This window comes from Zea mays, chromosome 9, assembly GCF_902167145.1.
Source record: "Zea mays cultivar B73 chromosome 9, Zm-B73-REFERENCE-NAM-5.0, whole genome shotgun sequence".
In the NCBI taxonomy this organism is placed as follows: domain Eukaryota; kingdom Viridiplantae; phylum Streptophyta; class Magnoliopsida; order Poales; family Poaceae; genus Zea; species Zea mays.
Genome location: NC_050104.1, coordinates 157682314 through 157701919, shown reverse-complemented (window position 1 = coordinate 157701919; position 19606 = coordinate 157682314). Strand labels below are relative to the sequence as shown.

Below are 19606 nucleotides of genomic sequence, written 5' to 3'. Positions count from 1 at the left end.
AGCCTTGAACACCGTGATGTTTTTCCTTCTTGCTTTCTTATATAGATTTGGTGTCATATTCTTTGGAGCCAGCCCTTCAATCCAACTGGAACCCCAAAAATCCGCCATCTTCCCATTACCAATAGTCACAATTGTTGAAGCATTGAAAAGATCTACATCCACCTTGTCGCATGGTAATGGCATGCCAGCCCATGCCTTTTCTTTAACCGTCCACCGTAGCCACAACCATCTTAGTCTTAGCGCTCTTGCAAAACGCTCCAGGTCTAGAATTCCTAGACCCCCCTATTCTTTGGCAGACAAGTTGTGGCCCAGTTAATCAAGCAATGACCCCCACTGCAAAATTCTGGACTATTCCCTTTCCAAAGAAAGCTTCTTCTTAATTTGTCAATTCTTTTAAGAAGCCATCTCTGCGCCGGAAAGATCGTCAGATGGTAAATAGGCTGAGCAGATAGCACCGCTTTAACCAAGGTTTCCCTACCTGCCTTAGAGAGCATCCTGCCTTTCCAACCTGCTAGCCTATTAGTAATTTTATCGATTAACGGTTGAAAATCCACTCTCCTAACAGTCCTGAAATGAAGCGGCAGACCAAGATACTTCCCCGGAAATTTTGAGTATTTGCCAGGGAACACATCCATCAGATCTGGCCAGAGAGTCTCAGGGTAACAAATCGGGAAAATTTCAGTTTTATCAAAATTAATCTTCAGCCCTGAACACCCTTCAAAAACTTCCAGGATCCTCTTCAGAACTTTCAAATCCTCTTTTTCTGCTTTAACAAACACTCCTGCATCATCAGCATAAAGAGAACAGCGAAGCTTAGCCGCTCTCGGCAAAACCCGCCCCATAAGCCCAACATCTGCCGCCATCTCAATCATCCTCTGAAGCGGGTCCATAGCTAAAATAAACAGGAACGGGGATAGGGGATCCCCTTGACGAACACCACGCATGTGCCTGATTGCATTTGTTTGTTGGCCATTGATTAAGATTTTGGAGGAGGAAGAGCCCAAAATTGTGGCGATCCAATTCCTCCACTTCTGAGAAAATCCTAAAGCTCTTAAAACCTCTATCAAATATGCCCAGTTGATGGAGTCAAACGCTTTTGATATGTCAAGCTTGACAAAAAGTGCTGGCTGTTTGCTCTTGTGAAGTTTCTGAGTAACTTTTTGAACGTAGAGGAAATTATCATGAATTGATCGTTTCTGAATGAACGCGTTCTGGGCAGTGGAGACGATCTCGTTCATTCTTGGCGCAAGTCTATTTGCTAAAATCTTGGTTAGAATTTTCATAAAACTGTTGATGAGACTGATTGGTCTAAACATGTCAATCCTGTCAGCCCCTTCCCTCTTTTGCAAAAGAGTGATATTTGCCTCATTAACAAGATGCAGGCTTTTGCATCTATGATTATAGAAATCATGAATAGCAATGAATAGATCATCCTTAATCAGCTCAAAACAACACTTATAAAATAACCCTATGAAACCATCTGGACCCGGTGCCTTTTCAGAGTGCATCCCCATAACCACCTTTTTAATCTCATCATCGTTGATCGTAGAGTCCAGATCTGATAACTCAAAGGGGCTATAGCCTAAGTTGTCCCAACGAACCGCACGTTGTCTAGCACCCGCCCTGCCAATAACTTGAGTGAAATGATTATGGGCCTCGTGCAATTTATCTTCCTGACTAGTGAGCAGTCTACCGTCTCGAACCAGCGATCTAATAAAGTTTTTTCTTCTTCTGTTATTTGCCATCAAGTGAAAAAAATTTGTGTTTGCATCACCCAGGCGCATCCAGACGAGTCTTGAATGTTGTTTAGCTCTTGCCTTTTGAACTGACACTATTCCGAGGATTTTCAATTTCAGACTTCTCCTGAATTCTAGCTCATCTCCAGAGAGTTGTCTGGATTCCTGCGCTTTCTCAAGGAAGGTAAGGACAGTCTGAATGATTGCTAATTGCATTTTAAAATTGCCTACAGTCTTTCGACTCCAGATCTTTAGAGCTTTAGCCGTTCGGGCCATTTTCACATGCAGTCGAAGGATGGCATCTGAGGAACTAACACTAGACGTCCACGCTTGCTGAACCACCTCATTGAACCCATCAATTTTTGTCCAAAAAGCCTCAAAACGAAACCCCCTATAGAAACCAAAATCCGAGCAACCTTGCAAAACTAGAGGGCAATGATCCGAGGTCATGGACCCAATGGCCTGCAGATCAGCCTGAGGAAACGTATCATGCCACTCCGTAGTCGCCAAAAATCTGTCAATTCTAGTCATCGTAGGGTCGTCTTGTTCGTTTGACCAAGTGTATAATTTACCGTTGAGATCAATCTCTAAAAGCTGAAGGTAGTCAATTGTGAGATTAAATTGTCTTATCACTCTTCTATTTATTGAACCTTTATTTTTCTCCCTTGCTCTCCTTATCATGTTAAAGTCACCTAATATCAACCATTCCGGCTTCATCATATTTCGAATATTGCGCAGCTCTGTTAAGAAAGACATTTTCTCATTCTCAGGTTGAGGGCCATAAACTCCTGTAAGGTCCCACGCCACATCGCATAGGCGGGAGCAGACCCTGACAGATAACGAATATACCGATGGATAGGGAATAGTAACCATATCAAAAAAATCTGCATCGCAAGCGATTAGAATCCCACCAGATGCTCCAAGGGATGGTAAATAAGTCGACTGAGTTGCTAACTTACACCCCAGTGTTTCCTTTAATAAGTATGAATTCCAGCTCATTATCTTTGTTTCTTGAAGACAAACAATAGTTGCTCCAGAAGAGAGAATCAATTGTTTCACACTTTCTCTCTTAGCAGGGTCATTTAGCCCCCTCACATTCCAAGACAGAATACAACAGTTGATATTCATTACAGGGTGGAGATATGATAGACCGCTTATTATTAGACCGTACTGTGTAGATTGTTTTTATGTCTATACACTTTTTAGGATGGACATACGACATACCCAACTCTATATTGTTGCTAAATGTAGCAAACTCGTGTTCACTCCTGAAACCCAGATGCACGCCCAAAGAATCGTGAAAACTATTGTGCCGCGACTCTTTCGCAAAAGTGTGCATGACTTCAATATATAGGTTAAAAAATATTTCTTCAGTTTGCGTTATTATTATTATTATTATTTTCAAATCGGTTGATCAGCTCTTTGTTGAAGTGCATCATGGCAGCACCTGTACAACCATTTGCCGCAAGGTGCAGGCATAGGTACCGACGTAGCGTACTGGATCAAGACAAAGGAGACCTATTAAAATAAATTGAGCTAACATAATTTGAAGTATTTGGCAACTGCAGATAGAGAATTATTAGAGAGCACAATTGTTTTTTTTTTGCTCTTTGATCATCTAGCAATTTCCTATATGTGTTTTTAGGGAGATGCTCTCAGATAAGGATAGCGATGGGCTTGTGTATTCGGCTTTCGAAAGGTCCAAAAGCTGACGTCCAAAAGCCCCCAAGCGAATTCAGCAACTACGACTCGAGGAGGGGGCTTCTGTACTGTCTCCGTTTCATTTGCGCGTCATCAGGCCCATGGTCTGATTTCTTTTGGGCCTCGAGCGCATTTATCGATCTTAATAAAGTAGCGCAGGGCTGCCCAACGAGAAATTTCTTCCCTCCGTTGCCATGGGCCATGCATGTTTAGACTTGTGATTGAAAAACATATATACACGGAATAGTCAGACGAAACCGATCGATAAATCACATATTCAGAATACATCGCCGCGCAAACGCTTAGGACTTATTCGGTTGCGTCTGAATTGAATTCCCTCCAAATCTTTTCGATCTAGACACGACGGAACATGCCCTTAATTAACTACTAGCTATGGGGCCGTCAGCCGAGTCCGAGAGAGAGAGAAGCAGTTGTTCGTGCGGTTCGTGCTTTGCGAGCTCTGCTCCGAGGACGTTGAAGACGAAGGCGAGCAGGAGGAGGAAGGCGAGGCATGCGGCGGTGGCGGGTTCCGCCGGTGCACGGAGTGCAACGAGAACGGCATCGTGAGGTTCCCCATGCATGTGCTGCTGCTGTGTCGAGACGTCCGCGGAGTTGGAAATATACAGCAGCAGCATCGGCCTCTAGCTTCTAGACCAATCATCGTCTAGTTGTACTCCAATTAATATAGACAAAAATATTGTAAAGACAATAGAAACCGGTATGTATTAAAGACAAATGATGTGAACATCATCGTCTAGTTGTACTCTACTACACATTGATTGATCGAATGGCCCTTTTTTTGGATCCGCGCACCTCGCCTCGCTTGCCCACGCTGCCACGCAACGCCCATCGATCGACCACAAACAACAGAACTACAGAAGCACACATGCATGGTTTCTGTTCAACTCTCAACAACATACAGCTCTTGCCGGGCTGCGTGCCGGCGGCCGGCCCCGGCCGGGTTCGATCAGTGGCCGCCCGCGCTGACGGCCCGGAACTGGCGCTTGGAGATCTTGGGCAGCAGGAACACGCCCACGACGCCGCCGACGAGGGCGAAGGCCGACGCGACGCCGAACGCCGGGATGTTGCCCTTCCCGAACAGCGCGTCCCACGGGCCGGCGCCCAGCGCGATGATCACCTGAGGGATGACGATGGAGATGTTGAGGACGCCGGTGCACAGCCCCTGCCCGCCGCCCCGGGTGGCCGCCAGCTGCGCCGTCACCGCGAACGGGACGCTGTACAGGATCTGCATATATATATATCGGTGCACAGATCGATTAAGAGACGGAGCGACGTCCAACAGCTCTGTCCACAGTCCAGTGACGATCGACGCGTCGCGAGGCGCTTACGGCGAGAGGGACGCCCAGGAAGGCGAAGAGGACGAGGCAGACGGCCTTGATGCTGGCGTTCGCGGTGATGGCGTCCTGCACGTACCCGTGGTAGTCCCTGAGCGACCAGAAGCTGATCAGCGCGGTGGCCGCCATGGCGACGCAGACCATGAAGTTGCTCGTCACCCACACCACCCTCGGCCCGACCTTCCGGCACATGGGCTCGATCAGGAACGAGCTGAACCCTAGAATAACCTGAACGCACGTACGGGTCGCCAGCCTCGCGTGGTCAGCTATGTATTAAACCACTGCAGCAGGACAGAATTTGTTGCTTGCAGCGTCTGGAAAGCGGATGAAAACGAGACTGAGCGAGCCTTACCGAGTTGAGTAGCAGCCCGAACGCGCCGACTCGGACACCTTCGTTGAACGCCGAGATCTGGGCGTTGCTCCCCTTGGGGTCGCCGTGGTAGATCTCCCGGCCCATCCAGTCGGTGTCGTAGAGGATGAACGGGAACCACGAAAGCTGCAAAGCGCAGTGGCAGTGGCAGCGTCAGTAGTACAGAATCGCAATGGCCGCTTGGGTCGATCCGGCCAGAACGAAGCACTCTGTACGTATACGTAGTCTGTATGGCCAATGGCGTATACCCAGGTGATGGCAGTCACGAGGAGCACGGACGGCATCCCGGGAGGCAGGTCCTTGAAGCCCTTGAGCACGGCAAGTGGCCCGGTAGGCTCAGTCTCGACCTCGCCGCCGGCCTTCGTCGTCGGGAGGTTCTCGTTCGCTCTGTACGGCACCTCCTTGGCGAAGATCAGGGTTACCGTCAGGCACAGGACTAGGAACACCTGTTGAAGAAACACATCGAAAACGTGTCTGTATTTGTGGCACTGGGATTGCACGGAGGGGACGTTTCCAAGAAACGGTAGAACTTACCACGGCCACCAGAAATGCACCTTTCAGGTTCGCACAGGCCTCACAGCAGGCGCTCGTTTTAAGGAAGGGAAACCACCTGTATGTATGCATGTGGCCGTATCAGAAAATTCAGAATAGAAAACCAGATACTCCAGGGCTCATGTTGGAGTATGGTACGGTGGTCACAGGCTTACTTGTGCCAATTGTTCGTGGAGCCAGAGGAGTAGCCTAGGATGTTTCCCAGCGCCATCCAAGAACAGAAGATGGAGTTAGCCGCACTTGGCCCATGATGGTCTGTTTTGTTCAGCGAAAAAAAGAAGAAGTAATTGCAGATCAGGGTCATTGATGATTCCACTTATTATGCGTTAGTATGTCACTGCAAGTACTAGTACACCGGCTAACCAACAACAGCTGCTAGGAGGGGAAAAAGAAAAGAAAAGAAAAGAAAAGGCTGAAACGGATTAGCCGAGAAAGTTACCACATAGATCAGCCATCATAGCACGTGCTGGACCCTAGCAGTTGGATGGAAAACGTCATGCATGCATTGCAACAGTGCGTTCTTCCAAAATTATTAGTCTGGAATTTTTATCGATAGAAGAGACGACGCGCTCACCTGCACAGTGTTGTTGGAGAAGTCAAGGAGCCAAAACCCCAGAACGTACACGATCGCAGCGTGCCAACGAGGACCGTGGTAGAGGCTGCATCGACCGGCGCATCAAGTGTCAGGTCACTGATAATACTATGCAGAGGGGTAGAGCCCCCCCTCCCCCGGTTGGGCAGATGGCAGTGCAAAGCAGTTTTTTACCTGCAGTGTTCCTTCGTGTCCCCTAGAGCAGCTCCGATGTCTGACGAGAATCCGACAACAATGACCTATATGCACACGGCATATGAACTGGAAAACATTAACCGGGAAACGATAAACAGCAGCAACAACAACAACAGTGAACAACGGTGACCAAGCTGTTGTTGCAGCTCCTCCAATGAACTCACGGCAACGCAGATGAGCATGCACCCTGTCAGGATAAACGGCCTCCGTCTCCCCCATCTCGATGTACACCTGTCGCTGTACAGGCCAACCAGCGGTTGGACCTGCAGGGGCAGAAGCGGATGGATTATAAGCTAAGTACGGCGCAGTGAAATCTCGGTGAAAATGACAGCGAGCGAGCCCAGTCGTGGTGTTAGAGATGAGTGGCTCCCGTGCTCACCACTAAGCCGGCAATAGGGCCGCAGAGCCACATGAATGAAGTGAGCGCATGTGAAAGCCCCAGAGTCTGCACAGAAGATGTAGGTAAAAAAAAAAAAAGTCCAGTGATCAGAATAAATGGTGCTTATGTATAGGATGAACATGTAGCTAACTAGTACTCCAGCCAACTCAGTTTGACAGTTTGTCAGTTTATAGCAGATTCAGAGAAACCAACCGGTGGTTATAAAACACTACTTTTCATGTGGTTCAGCTGTGTTGTCATGAAATAATAGTTGGACTGTAGCGGCACTGTGTATGCTGCTGACTCGTCGAGGTACGTACTTTTTATTTGCAAATTTTAAAAACAGAGGGGAAAGGGAATATATCTGACTTATAACTAGAGCAGGTACATCCTTTAATATGGCCATTCAGCTGGTTGCAGGGTGCGGTTAGGCAACGTGCCAGATCGATGATCAAACCTGTCAGATACGCCTGCACATGCACCAACAAGGCCCTAACATATGGCCGACGGCACGGCAGGCAGCATAATCTTTATCCAAAGTTGCCCGCTGCCGAATAGCCACGGATATAAAATATTCTATTCGGAGATAAATATTCTAGTATTCTAGAACACTCAAATTCCGTTTTCTTTTCAGCGTGAAGGGGCAGTTGCTGAGTTCTTTTCTCTCTCTCCTTGTCACATAACTGACAGATTATATTTTATCCGGCCAGTGGTCGGTTATGGACAGGTTTCCTTGTATCCGGGCCGGGTTTGTAGGCTTGTGTGGAACTTCTTGCTGCCACTGGCAGAGGGGACTCATCTGTCAGAGAGACGTACACGTACTGCAGGCTGCAGCAGAGGTACACCGACCGACCATGCAGCAGGCACCGACGCACCGTACGCCTTCCTTCTTCCTGCTTCTTTTCGGGAAGGCAATCTGCTTCGGCCATGCAGCAGCTGGCACCGATGCGCAGGCAGGCATTGGACGCACGTACGGTACGGCGCTCGCCGTGCCGCCGCACGCACGCGGACGTATTACGTATACACAGATAGTTTTTTAATTAGGAGTATATTGTTTGTATGATAGACCTCGTACGTACATGCATGTATGCATGCTGCATGCATGATAGCATGCATGAAGGGCATAGGTACACGTCGAATATATGTATATACCTGCACGTAGGGCGTGAGGAGGGAGAGCTGCAGCGCCCAGCCGTACTGCACGCCGCCGGCGACCATGCCGGCGAGGATGAGCCTCCCGAGGCTGATCGGGGCCACGTGGTCCACCACCGCGGCCGCGCCGCGGACCCCCGCGGACAGCTCCGCCAGCTGCCCGCCGTCGCCACGAGCCATGGCGAGCACACACGTACGGGACCTGTCAACAACCACCGAGACGACGGTCGCGCCCTAGCTAGCTAGCTAGCTAGGATCGATGGACGGCGGCGGAACAGGCGCCCGCTAGAGAGAGTGTCGAAATCCAAGGGACGACGACTAATAGCCAGCGGGTGAGAGAGCGCGTGCGTGGAGCGAGGAGAGGTGAGGAGTGTGGCGTGGGTGCTTGGATGGAGCGGCGAAGATGGCGAGGCATTTAAAGGCCGTGGCGCGGCGTTGCTTTGTGTGGAAACTCGTCGCGCCATCCTACTACTATCACACACTAATCCCCAGGCACAGTTAGTCGCTATAGGGCCGCTGCACGTCTGCACTGGCCGGCCCACAGGGAAGAGGGCAGCAGGATGCTGCAGGAGTGCCTGCTGCCTCCCTTATCCATCTGCCCCCACTGCGTCCAGATCGCCCGGCCGGGTGCACCTGGCGATCGATTCCACTACAGTTTCGGCCACGCAGAGGCAGAGCAGAGGCGCCGCGCCGCCCCCGGATGGCGTGCGAATGCATGCGCTTGAGGTTCCTTTGGCTTGGCTGGCTCATCTGCTCGCGGCGTCACTAGACAAAGCGTAGGTCTTTTGTGCATGCATGGTCCACTGCGTCTGCGTGCTGCGTATTCTACGCGTGGACAGCATATTCTAGGCATAGCATATATTTAGATATCTATATTATGGACATATATTCTTCATGGATAGCATATATAGAGAGAGAGAGAGAGAAAGACGACGACGACATAACATATTCTACGTGGATATATAGCAAAAGTGCAAAACCATGTGTATTAAGAAAAAAAACGACTTAATTATCATCTAGAATGGATAGAGTACGTAGTAGTAGCCCTATCTACCTAGTACCTACATACAAAGTTGACCACCCGAAGTGCATGAATAAGACTCTTTGTTTGAGCCTCTCTCTCTCTCTCTCTCTCTCTCTCTCTCTCTCTCTCTAAAGGATATATACGCGTATATATACAGGGTTTGTTTGAATAGGATAGAGCCTAGCTAGATAAATTGCAGCTCCCATGGCCAAAAGCTTATTATTCGTCGGTGAAAGTATAATGCAAAAGACGATAGATAGATAGCAGCTCCCATGGCCTGCAGGCTTGATCAGTTGGAGGAATCGTCTGACGCAGATCGAGGCAGCATGCATGGTCGTCTCTGAAGCCTTGAGCGCAGCTGGCAGCGAACCTTAGAGGCAAGGCAAGGCATCCTTTCGAGTGGCCGGCGGGCGAGTGGTACTACAGCACTCAGGCACCGTACGTGTAATGGACATCTGCAACAGGCATCCCCGAAGAAGAGGTATCGAATGCGGTGTAATGGACACGCACTTGGGATCGTCTCCCTCGCTGTCTTTTGGACGCACACCAACCCTGTCGGTTCCAATTCCAATAGGTGGTTCAGATCGAGCTCCGTTCTCGTTAGTTGGACCACTCGCAGCGATTGCGTTTCTGGTGTGGTCCTTTCTGAAAACCCTGTTTAGTAGCTGTGTCGCTGGAGATATATGTGTATCTAGGATGCCCGGCCGAGCTCTGAGTTTGAGAACCAACACTGGCGTGCGTCTGCTAGCTGTCCTGGGCCGGGAAGCATCTAGCTTAGAGAGAGAGAGATATGATCTACGTATCTATCTTCTATCTATCTATCCATCCAACGCACACGGACGCATGCATCGCATCGCAGCCAGATGGAATGGGTATATATCCGCATATCTAGCTAGCTCGCAGTGGATATCAATCAGCATGTGCACTCTTTGTTGAGACTTGAGAGAGAGGGAACTATAGGGCGGAGATCCGATGCGCCGGCCGGGGTCCGCCGCGCCGTGGACGGACGGACGGGATAAGGAAGAAGAACGTGATGATGTGGCCGGAACCTACGTATACCTAACTGCAGGAAGAAGACGGCCGCCTCGCTCTCTGGCTGCCGGCTGACCTGACCGGCCGGGCCTCTAGCTGGATTGAACTGGATAGATGCCCCGCGCACGGCGCACGAATGCAGTGCGCACGCCTGTCGTGTCTCGATCTGCGCGCGGCCGATTCCCTTCCAGAATCCAGAGGGACGACGGATTGTTCGATCAGTGCGATCCAAGTTCGGTCATTTTTCGATCCATTTTTTAAAATTTTGGATCCATGAGCTAGCTAGCTACCGAGCTAGCGGGCGCGGAACAAAAAATGTCACTGCCATGCATGCAAGTATATACGTATGGAGCATTTGAGTTTATGTTTCGCTGTAATAATCATCCGAGGAACTAGCTAGTTGCTTGAGAGCATATAATATATTCGTATTTCGTTTGATACTACTACTCGCATAAAATAAGAGTGAGGAGATGATTTAGAAAACGTGTCCCGCGTTTGCACTGATTCCTCCAAGCCGTCATATATCATGCGCGAGGACGACGACTCTGAGGCTATCCGCAACCGTTACCCCTAAATTTTTCCCCCTATATCACTTTTTCCCTCTATTTTCCCCCTATTTTTTCATCTCCTGCAGCGGTTCCCCCTAAATACTCCCCCTATACCCCACTACCACTATAAAATATCATTTTCTATACCAACTATCAATTTTTTATCTACTAACAATTACTCGTGGCCCCACAACACAGTGGTGTAGGGGGTGAATAGTGAACCCCTTGATCTGGGGGACTCTCGCTCCCACCTCTATAACTGTAGCGCGTAGGGGGCTCTCTAGCGTCAGCCGCTGCGCGTGTAGAGGCCCCCTACGCAGGGGAGAGGGCGCCGTGTTGTGAACTGCTGCGCTCAGTCTGAAGCATCTCATATGTACTCGCTCGGTCATCGAGCCAAAAGTGTCGGGGCACTGCTCATTGTATTAGAAACACGTTGCTGGTAGGGCATGCAAAAGGTGGCGGGTAGAGATGACAATGTGTAAATACCCACCGGGTATTATTACCTCATAATCATACCCACGACACAAAAATAACTCCATCGGATCACTCATATATATTGGCGGGTATGAATTTACCCCCATACCCATACCCACAAAAATGAAACATCTATCAAAATATTATATTATATTATACAAATGTCAAGTATATCCATCTAAATACCATTACAAAAATTCTAGCATCATTAAACCATCCATTCAACATACCAAAGATAATTGGATAAATTAGTAACATTAGGATAGTACTACATAGCACATTATATGTTCCATTACATGGTCATTAAATTGTCGTTAAGCCTTCTATTACATTATGGCCTAAAAGGTTGTTAAATAGTAAAAAGGATGGATGACTAAAGTCCATGTTCATGATTGGGCTAAGTTTATATTGGGTATTTTATACCCACGGGTTAACGGGTATGGGTGAAGGCGGAACGTTCTAATACCCCGTTTACCCATTGGGTGAAGATTTTTGCCCAATAACAAACCCACGGGTAAAATATTTAGCCCACATACATACCCTAATGGAGTAAATACCCATCGGGTATCGGGTTGCGGATACCCATTGCCATCTCTAGTGGCGGGCGTTACACATTAGAGAGACGGTGGTTAGAGCATCTCCAATAGTTATGTAAATAAGTCCCTAAATATGAATTTAACAGGTTTTCGAGAAAAACTCTTCAACAATTATGTTAATCAGTTCTCTAAATTTACAAATGTAACACCTACTTTGTAAACAGAGTCTAAGCAGAGAAATTGTATTCCGTATACATATATGAGTTATCTATGTTTCTCAATTCATGTGAACACCACAATTAAACAAATAAATAAACGACAAACGATACCCAACAAAACTTGCCTCATGCTGAGTTTTTACTTGATTGTGCATTTGTGCTTAATAAAATAGATGTGTCATTAATAGTATATCAATGGAACCATAGAAATTAACTCTAACTTGAAAATAAAAACATGAAAATAGAGGAGAGAAAAGAATATTATTCAATACAAATAAAATTAGCATTAAAATAACTTCATCACAGTTGGTAGGATCAAAATAAATAATTAGCCAGTGTACAAAATGCCACAAAGTTTGAATTTGAATTGAAGTTCGAATTTGGAAAAAAGGGGAAAGACAAAAGAAAAGAAAGTAAAAAGAAAAAGGAAAGAAACCCTTAACTGGGCCTCTGTACCCAAATCGGCCCACCTGGGATTCCCCCTCCCGCGCAACCCAGGGCCCCTTTCCGCGTGGGCACGCGCTGACCAGCGGGACCAGCATGTCGGTCACACGCGCCTGCGCTGGCTATCCTCTCTTCCGCTGCCGTGTGGGGTCCTCGCGCCAGAGACCGTGGGCGAGGTCCTGTGCTTCTTCCCTGAGGAAACCACGCGCGCACAACGGAATACCGAGAATCCTGGGAGCTATGGGGCAGCTAGACTCTCCGAGCGGCACGGCATTTGACCCGGCGCCATACCCCCCGACTCCCCATTAAATAGCGTTGTCTGTCATTCTCGCGAAGCCAACCATCGAGCTCCCCTCTACTGCCGTGCGATCCATTGGTACGCCTCCGTGGCCATACTCAGTCCCGTCACCGTGGAGGCCAGAAATTGCGTCGGTGAGCTTCGTCGTTGTGCGGGGAATTCACCCGTGTGCTCGCCGTGTGGGCTCAACCGTAGACGTGACTCCGAATTCCTCGCCGAAGGCTGCGGGCGGCACTGCACCGTCGACCGGCCGCGTCGGTGCCCTCTCGACTGGTGAGTTGGCCTTCACGATGCTTGCCTTGATCCGGGTGACGTTCTGCACAATAGTAGGCGAGGTACCGGGCCTTATAGCGTCAGACCGGTTGTCTCCAGCGATGGTCCGCCATGATCCTCTGGCGGCGCCACCGTAGACCGATGGGGAATTGGGGGAAGCGCCACAGCCGTTAGATGTAATCTGTGTGGTGGAGATGGGTTAGACCGTAGTAATTTGCGGACGGCGATTTCGGGTCGTCCAATCCGGATCTGGCGGCCGCAACTCACTCTGGGCGATTTTGAATCCGAGCCATCCATCCAGGATCCAATGACCATGGCTGCATACCGATTCGAGTTAAAACTATTCTAATCTGGGGCATCCATTTCTGATCTGACGGCAGATATCACACGATACCCCTTCGTGGGTTCACTTTACATTTGAACCCCTCTGTTTAGGCGAATTAGAACCCACCGTCCAGTGAGCGTTGTTCACTGTGTCTTGGGCAATTTACCCTGAGGCCCCTGCCTTCCTCTGTAATAATGTGCTCAGTCCAGTGGCGTGATAAAATGAATAAATGAAATAGAAAATAGGTTTTTATTATATAATGAGTGCTAGAACTTTAATAATTCATAGAAAATTCATTTGAACTCCAAATTACTCCATTCCAGTTCCTAAAATTTTGCAATTTTATTCTCTATCACTTAGAGCCTCTATTTTATCATGAAAACAGTAAGAAAAATAATTTCTCACTTAATCCTAATTTAAGCACATAAAACTTGGAAAATTCATAACTTAAAAGCCGAGCTCACGGTCATGAGCAGCTCAGGACTCTCTGATGATTAATTTATGAAACTTAAATTCAATTTGTCATTTGCATATGCATGGGTTTATTATTATTTTTGTTCAATTACTTTATTTAAGGTTTGATATTTACCTACACTTAGTAACTGCTAATAAAATTTTGACCAACTACTTAAAAGCAATGCTCAGCTTTAACCCCTATCATTGATTAGCCTTACACATCACATGAACTCCCACCTTTGTGAGTTCATGTCCACTGGTTCCCCACAACTTGTTGAGCTATGATCATGTGTGAGCTCACCTTTGCTGTCTCACACCCCCCACAGGAGAAGAACAGGTGGTTCAGGAGGAGCCACAAGGCGAGGAGTTTGATCTGATCTAGGTGGCGTTTCTCAGTTGACATTGGCACCAACGAGGATCCTTAGTTCGTTTTATATTTATTCTTTTATTTTGTAATAAGTCTTCCGCTATGTAATAAATACTATGATGTTTTGTGACATTTATCTCTATACACTCTGTTATTATATATGTTGTCTTCTTGGCGCATGTACGAGATGCACCTGGCTTTGTTCCTTAAAGCCGGGTGTGACAGAAGTGGTATCAGAGGAAATGTTGACTGTAGGACGAGACCTAGATAGAAATGGACAAATCCTTTCCTACTTACCTTACTCTGACTCATTCTATACTCATCTCATCTTGATCTTGTCTCACCTTTTGCTACTCTACTCTAATTAATCTTATCTTTTCTACTCTAAAACAAGATGGATTTCACACCTTGGAATCATACCACTATGACCTTTTTAAGAGATAGGGATCCTAAGACAAAATTTAAAACTATTTTCTTTATTTAAAAATGATTGGTTGATTGTGCTGATGATAAATGCCTGATTTGCTTCTTTGATTGATTGATTTATTATAGATGGACATCTTAGCATGTACCACCATAAGGTATTGAGTTAGCTTTAGTAGGTAGAATATTAATCTGCTTAGCTAATAAATCCCCCCAAAGTAACCTGATTTGTAAATACTTGCCTTGTCTACTATTCTCTTACCATATGTATCTAACTCAGATGGTCAATACCAGGCGGGGTGGTGGAATTGATTTACCTCCTAATCGACACACTCGGTGGATTCATAGACAACCCCAGCCACAGCCAGCAGAGATGAACCCTCCTAATCCTCCACCAGGCGGAGTTGACCCACTGATTGCGGCTCAGATGAGGATGATGCAACAAATGGCGGACACTATGGCGGATATGCGTGCTCAGATGCAGCAAGAACGCCAGGAGATGCGCCAGGAAAGAGAAGAGATACGACAGGAGTTGCGCCAGGAGCGAGAGGAGATACGCCAGGAAAGGAGGGCGCAACAGCAGCTGCAACAGCAGCTGCAACAGCAAATACAACAACAACAACAGCAACAACAACAAGTACCACTGCCTCCACCACCACCACCAGTTCCACCCCGAGATAAGCACCGAGAGTTCATGAGTCATAAGCCACCTACATTTGCAAGCTCTCCTGACCCGCTGGATGCAGATGATTGGCTGAAATCTGTGGAAAAGATGTTGAATATTGCACAATGCACTGACCGGGAGAAGGTTTTATATGCTTCTGGGCGTCTGACAGGTCCTGCTGCTGATTGGTGGGATTCATATACTGCTGCCCACGATGCTGCTGACACTATTACTTGGGCAGAGTTCAGTACACAATTCCGGAATTATCATATACCAGCTGGATTAATGAAGATTAAGAAGAAGGAATTTCTGTCGCTAAAGCAAGGAAGTATGTCAGTCAGTGAGTACCGCGACAAGTTTATTCAGTTATCCAGATATGCCCCTGATGAAGTTGCTGAAGATGAGAGGAAGCAGGAGCATTTTATTGAAGGACTTAATGGACCTCTGCAGTATGCTCTGGTGGCACATACATTTCCATCGTTTCAGAGGCTGCTCGATAAGGCTCTAGCTATTGAACACAAGCGTGTTCAGCTGGGAGATTTGAAGAGGAAAGCTATATCTCAAGGACAAGGAAGCAGCAGTGTTCGTCCTCGCTACAGTTCACCCTAGGGTACACCAGTTCGCACTGGCGGAGGCCAGCGCCCAGTTCAGCAATCACCTCTGAAGACTCCACCTCCTCGACAGGCTACCCCTACTGGCACCCCGACGAAGTTTTCAGGACAGAGTGCAGGCACTACGTGTTTCAAGTGTGGGAAGACAGGTCATTATGCAAATGTCTGCCCACAGAGGATTGCTACTACTCCAGTTTAGAATAGGCAACAAACTCCAGGATCTGGCAAGGGATATTCTATTGCCAAGGTTAATCAAGTCAGCGTTGATGCTACTCCGGATGGTGCGGACATCGTACTTGGTATGTTTTATGTTAATGCAATTCCTGCAACCATCTTATTTGATTCTAGTGCTACACATTCATTTATGTCTGCTAGATATGCCAACACAAATGAAATACCACTGCTAAAAATGAGAAAACCCATGATAGTAATTACACCTAAAGAGCCTGTTGATGCAAATCAAATGACACGTAGATTGACGTTGACCATTATGGGTAGAGAATTTGGAGCTACTGCTATAATATTAGAGGCAAGCAGTATAGATCTGATCCTTGGTATGTCATGGCTAAGAAAGGCAAAGGCCATTATAGCATGTGGTAGAGGTACCGTAGAACTCACTACCCCTAAAGGAGAAAGATTTCAAGTTAATATTGTAGTAACCACCTCATCCAAACGTGCAATGTTCTTTATACCTGAGGAGTTTGTTGGTGACAACATCCGTGTGGTTAGAGATTTTCCGGATGTCTTTCCAGAGGAGTTGCCAGGAATGCCACCTGATAGAGAAGTTGAGTTTGTTATTGATCTTCTACCTGGAACTGCCCCCATTTCTAAACGGCCATACATGATGTCTGTAGAAGAGTTAAAGGAACTGAAGAAGCAGTTAACTGAGTTACAAGAGACTGGGTACATTCGTCCGAGTTCCTCACCATGGGGAGCGCCGGTACTGTTTGTACAAAAGAAGGATGGATCACAGCGAATGTTTGTGGATTATAGATCACTTAATGATGTTACTGTGAAGAACAAGTATCTGTTACCCCGTATTGAGGACTTATTTGATCAGATGAGAGGTGCAAGGGTATTCTCGAAGATTGATCTCCGATCAGGTTACCATCAGATGAGGATTAGACCATCGGATATTCCCAAGACAGCATTCTCGACTCGATATGGATTATATGAGTTCACGGTTATGTCGTTTGAATTAACTAATGCACCAGCTTATTTTATGAACTTGATGAATAAGGTGTTTATGGAGTATTTGGACAGATTCGTCGTGGTATTCATTGACGATATCCTTATTTATTCCCAGAGTGATAGCGATCATGAGGAACATCTGAGATTGGTGCTACAGAAGCTACAAGATAACCAGCTATATGCCAAGTTCAGCAAGTGCGAGTTTTGGATTGGCGAGGTGCCATTTCTTGGTCATATTATTTCTAATTGAGGAATATCAGTGGATCCTACTAAGGTTAAGGAGATAATGGAGTGGAGAGTACCCACTACAGTTACTAAGATTCGGAGTTTCTCGGGATTAGCAGGCTATTATCGGAGATGTATTGAAGGATTTTCTAAGATTGCTAAACCTATGACTTCGCTTTTGGAGAAAGGAAGAGAATTTAAGTGGGACGAGAAGTGCCAAGACAGCTTTGATCAATTGAAGAGATTGATGTCACCACCAGTATTGGTTATGCCAGACCTACAGAAAGGATTTGATATTTATTGTGATGCATGTGGCCAAGGCTTGGGATGTGTGCTCATGCAAGAAGGACATGTGATTGCCTATGCTTCTCGTCAGTTGCGGAAACATGAATTGAACTACCCCACTCATGACTTAGAATTGGCAGCCGTTGTGCATGCACTTAAGATTTGGAGACATTATATCATGGGGACCAAGTGTCAAGTGTACACGGATCATAAGAGTTCGAAGTATATATTCACTTAGAAGGATCTCAACCTTAGGCAACGCTGTTGGTTGGAGCTTATTAAGGATTATGATTTGGAGATTCACTATCACCCGGGCAAGGCAAATTTGGTTGCAGATGCCTTGAGTCGAAAGGAGCATGTTCATTCAGCTATTGTTGCCCAGCTACCCAATGAGATTGTTGAGGATTTCAGGAGACTTAACCTAGGGATAGTTGCTCACACTGAAGGAGTTACTATTGATGTGGAACCTACTTTGGAGCAAGAAATCCACAAGGGTCAAATTGGTGATGCTAAGGTACAAGAGATCAAGGATCTGATTACTGAAGGTCGAGGTCCGGAATTCATGGAAGATGAGCAAGGCACTGTATGGTTCAAGGACAGGATGTGTGTTCCTGATATTGAAAGCCTTTGAGAGACTATTTTAAAGGAGGCCCATGACTCAGATTATTCTATTCATCTTGGTAGTACCAAGATGTATCAGGATTTGAAGCGGAAGTATTGGTGGTATGGATTGAAGAGAGATGTGGCTGCACATGTGGCTATGTGCGATGTATGTCAAAGAGTTAAGGCTGAACACCAGAGGCCAGCTGGACTGTAACATCCCAAAAATCCCAACCAAGGTTTGAAACCCTAACCTCCTAAACCCCCCCTTATTTTATTTTCTCCCTTCACTCTACCCTTAGAACACCTCATCATGTGCATACACTTGAAATAATTAGAGCGCCTCACATAGACTATATTTATCACTCAAGATCATTTAGAGAATTTTTGATTCAAAGGAAAAAGAAACAAAAAGAAACAAAATTAGAAAAAGGAAAAGAAAGGAATTAGAAATCAGAAAAAAGAAAAGAAAAAGAGAAACTCTCCCCCCCTCGGCTGGGCCGAATCCGGCCCAACCAGCCCCGCGCGCCCGCGCTTTTCCCCCCTATCTCCCCGGCCCAGGCAGCCCAGCTCCGTGCGCCGCGTGCCTCGCTGACAGCTTGGCCCCGCCCGTTAGCGACTCGCCTCCCTCCCTCTCGTGCCGCTCCCTCTCTCTGGCAGCTTGGCCCCACCTGTCAGCTTCTTCGTTCTCGCCCATGCCTCACCTGCGCATCCGCCGCCGAGCCCCTCTCGCCCCGTCGCCTCACCATTAAGGCTCGCCCGACCTCAGCGACAACCCCGCCACTGTACCCGAGCCGTCCCCTCACCCCCCCGCCTACCCGAGCCATCTCAATCGGCGTTAGCGCCATTCCCGCCATCATGGCAAGCTCGCCGGTGCTCGCTGTCCCCTCCATCCCTCTCCCTCCCCCGAGCGCCTATAAAAGGACCCGCCCGAGCCCCGCCTTCACCACACCAGCTCCGGCCATCTCCTCCGCTTTCCCCCGAGCCAATCGAGCTAGCGCCGCCGTGCTTCCCTCGTCGCTCCGGTGAGGTCCTTTCCCCTTCCTAGTGATCCTCTGTCCAATTAAACCGTGCTCAAAGCTCCGCCACACTCTCACGGTCACAAGGCACCACTTTCCCCCTCCTATTGTGCCCGGCAACCGCACCGGCGACATCACCGCCGCGGACACCCTCCACCGCGCCGCGGACCGGCTGCCATAGGCCCCCGCCGGTCAAATTGGCCTTACCCCCATGATCCCCTGCACCCGCCCGTGCCTCGCCACCGCCTCCCCGCCGTAGAACCGGACCAACGGCGGAGAACCGTCGCGGGATTTCGCCGCCGGCCGGACTCCGGTCGAACCCCTCCTCCCTCCGTTGCCGTCAACGCCGTCAGCCCCCTCCCTCTCCCTGGCATGCGGGCCCGCGCCACGGCGCCGTCCCCCGCCGTCTCTCCCTCACTGCTGGGCCAGCTGGGCCGCAAGCGCGCCCGCGCGGTCGCGCCCAAGTGGGCCAAATCCCCCCCCCGACCCAGCAAGGCAGGAAACTCCTTTTCTTTTTATTTTTCTCTTTTCTTTTCCCATTTTCTCATATAGAATTGTATG

General features: G+C 48.0%; 1 protein-coding gene across 1 annotated transcript; it reads right to left on the bottom strand.

Annotated features, from left to right (window-relative positions):
• Positions 1-4137: 4137 nt before the first annotated feature.
• On the bottom strand, positions 4138-8406 carry LOC103639536 (sucrose transport protein SUT1-like). Its single transcript, NM_001308124.1, has 12 exons — positions 8033-8406; positions 6881-6946; positions 6666-6764; positions 6481-6545; positions 6289-6373; positions 6154-6187; positions 5870-5969; positions 5697-5772; positions 5411-5608; positions 5145-5288; positions 4787-5020; positions 4138-4683 (listed from the first exon to the last, which is right to left on the bottom strand). Exons 1-12 carry the CDS (start codon positions 8210-8212, stop codon positions 4405-4407), a joined length of 1560 nt encoding a protein of 519 aa, NP_001295053.1. The 5' UTR covers positions 8213-8406; the 3' UTR covers positions 4138-4404.
• Between the last annotated feature and the right edge of the window lie 11200 nt (positions 8407-19606).

What these genes read in the sequence shown, in the direction of transcription:
- LOC103639536 (NM_001308124.1), bottom strand. Translation starts at nt 8,212, where the DNA reads ATGGCTCGTGGCGACGGCGGGCAGCTGGCGGAGCTGTCCGCGGGGGTC. An exon ending in GTGCATTTCTGGTGGCCGTG is followed by an intron (nt 5,609 to 5,696) that starts GTAAGTTCTACC and finishes TTTCTTCAACAG; the next exon opens with GTGTTCCTAGTCCTGTGCCT. An exon ending in TCGGGCTGCTACTCAACTCG is followed by an intron (nt 5,021 to 5,144) that starts GTAAGGCTCGCT and finishes ACGTGCGTTCAG; the next exon opens with GTTATTCTAGGGTTCAGCTC.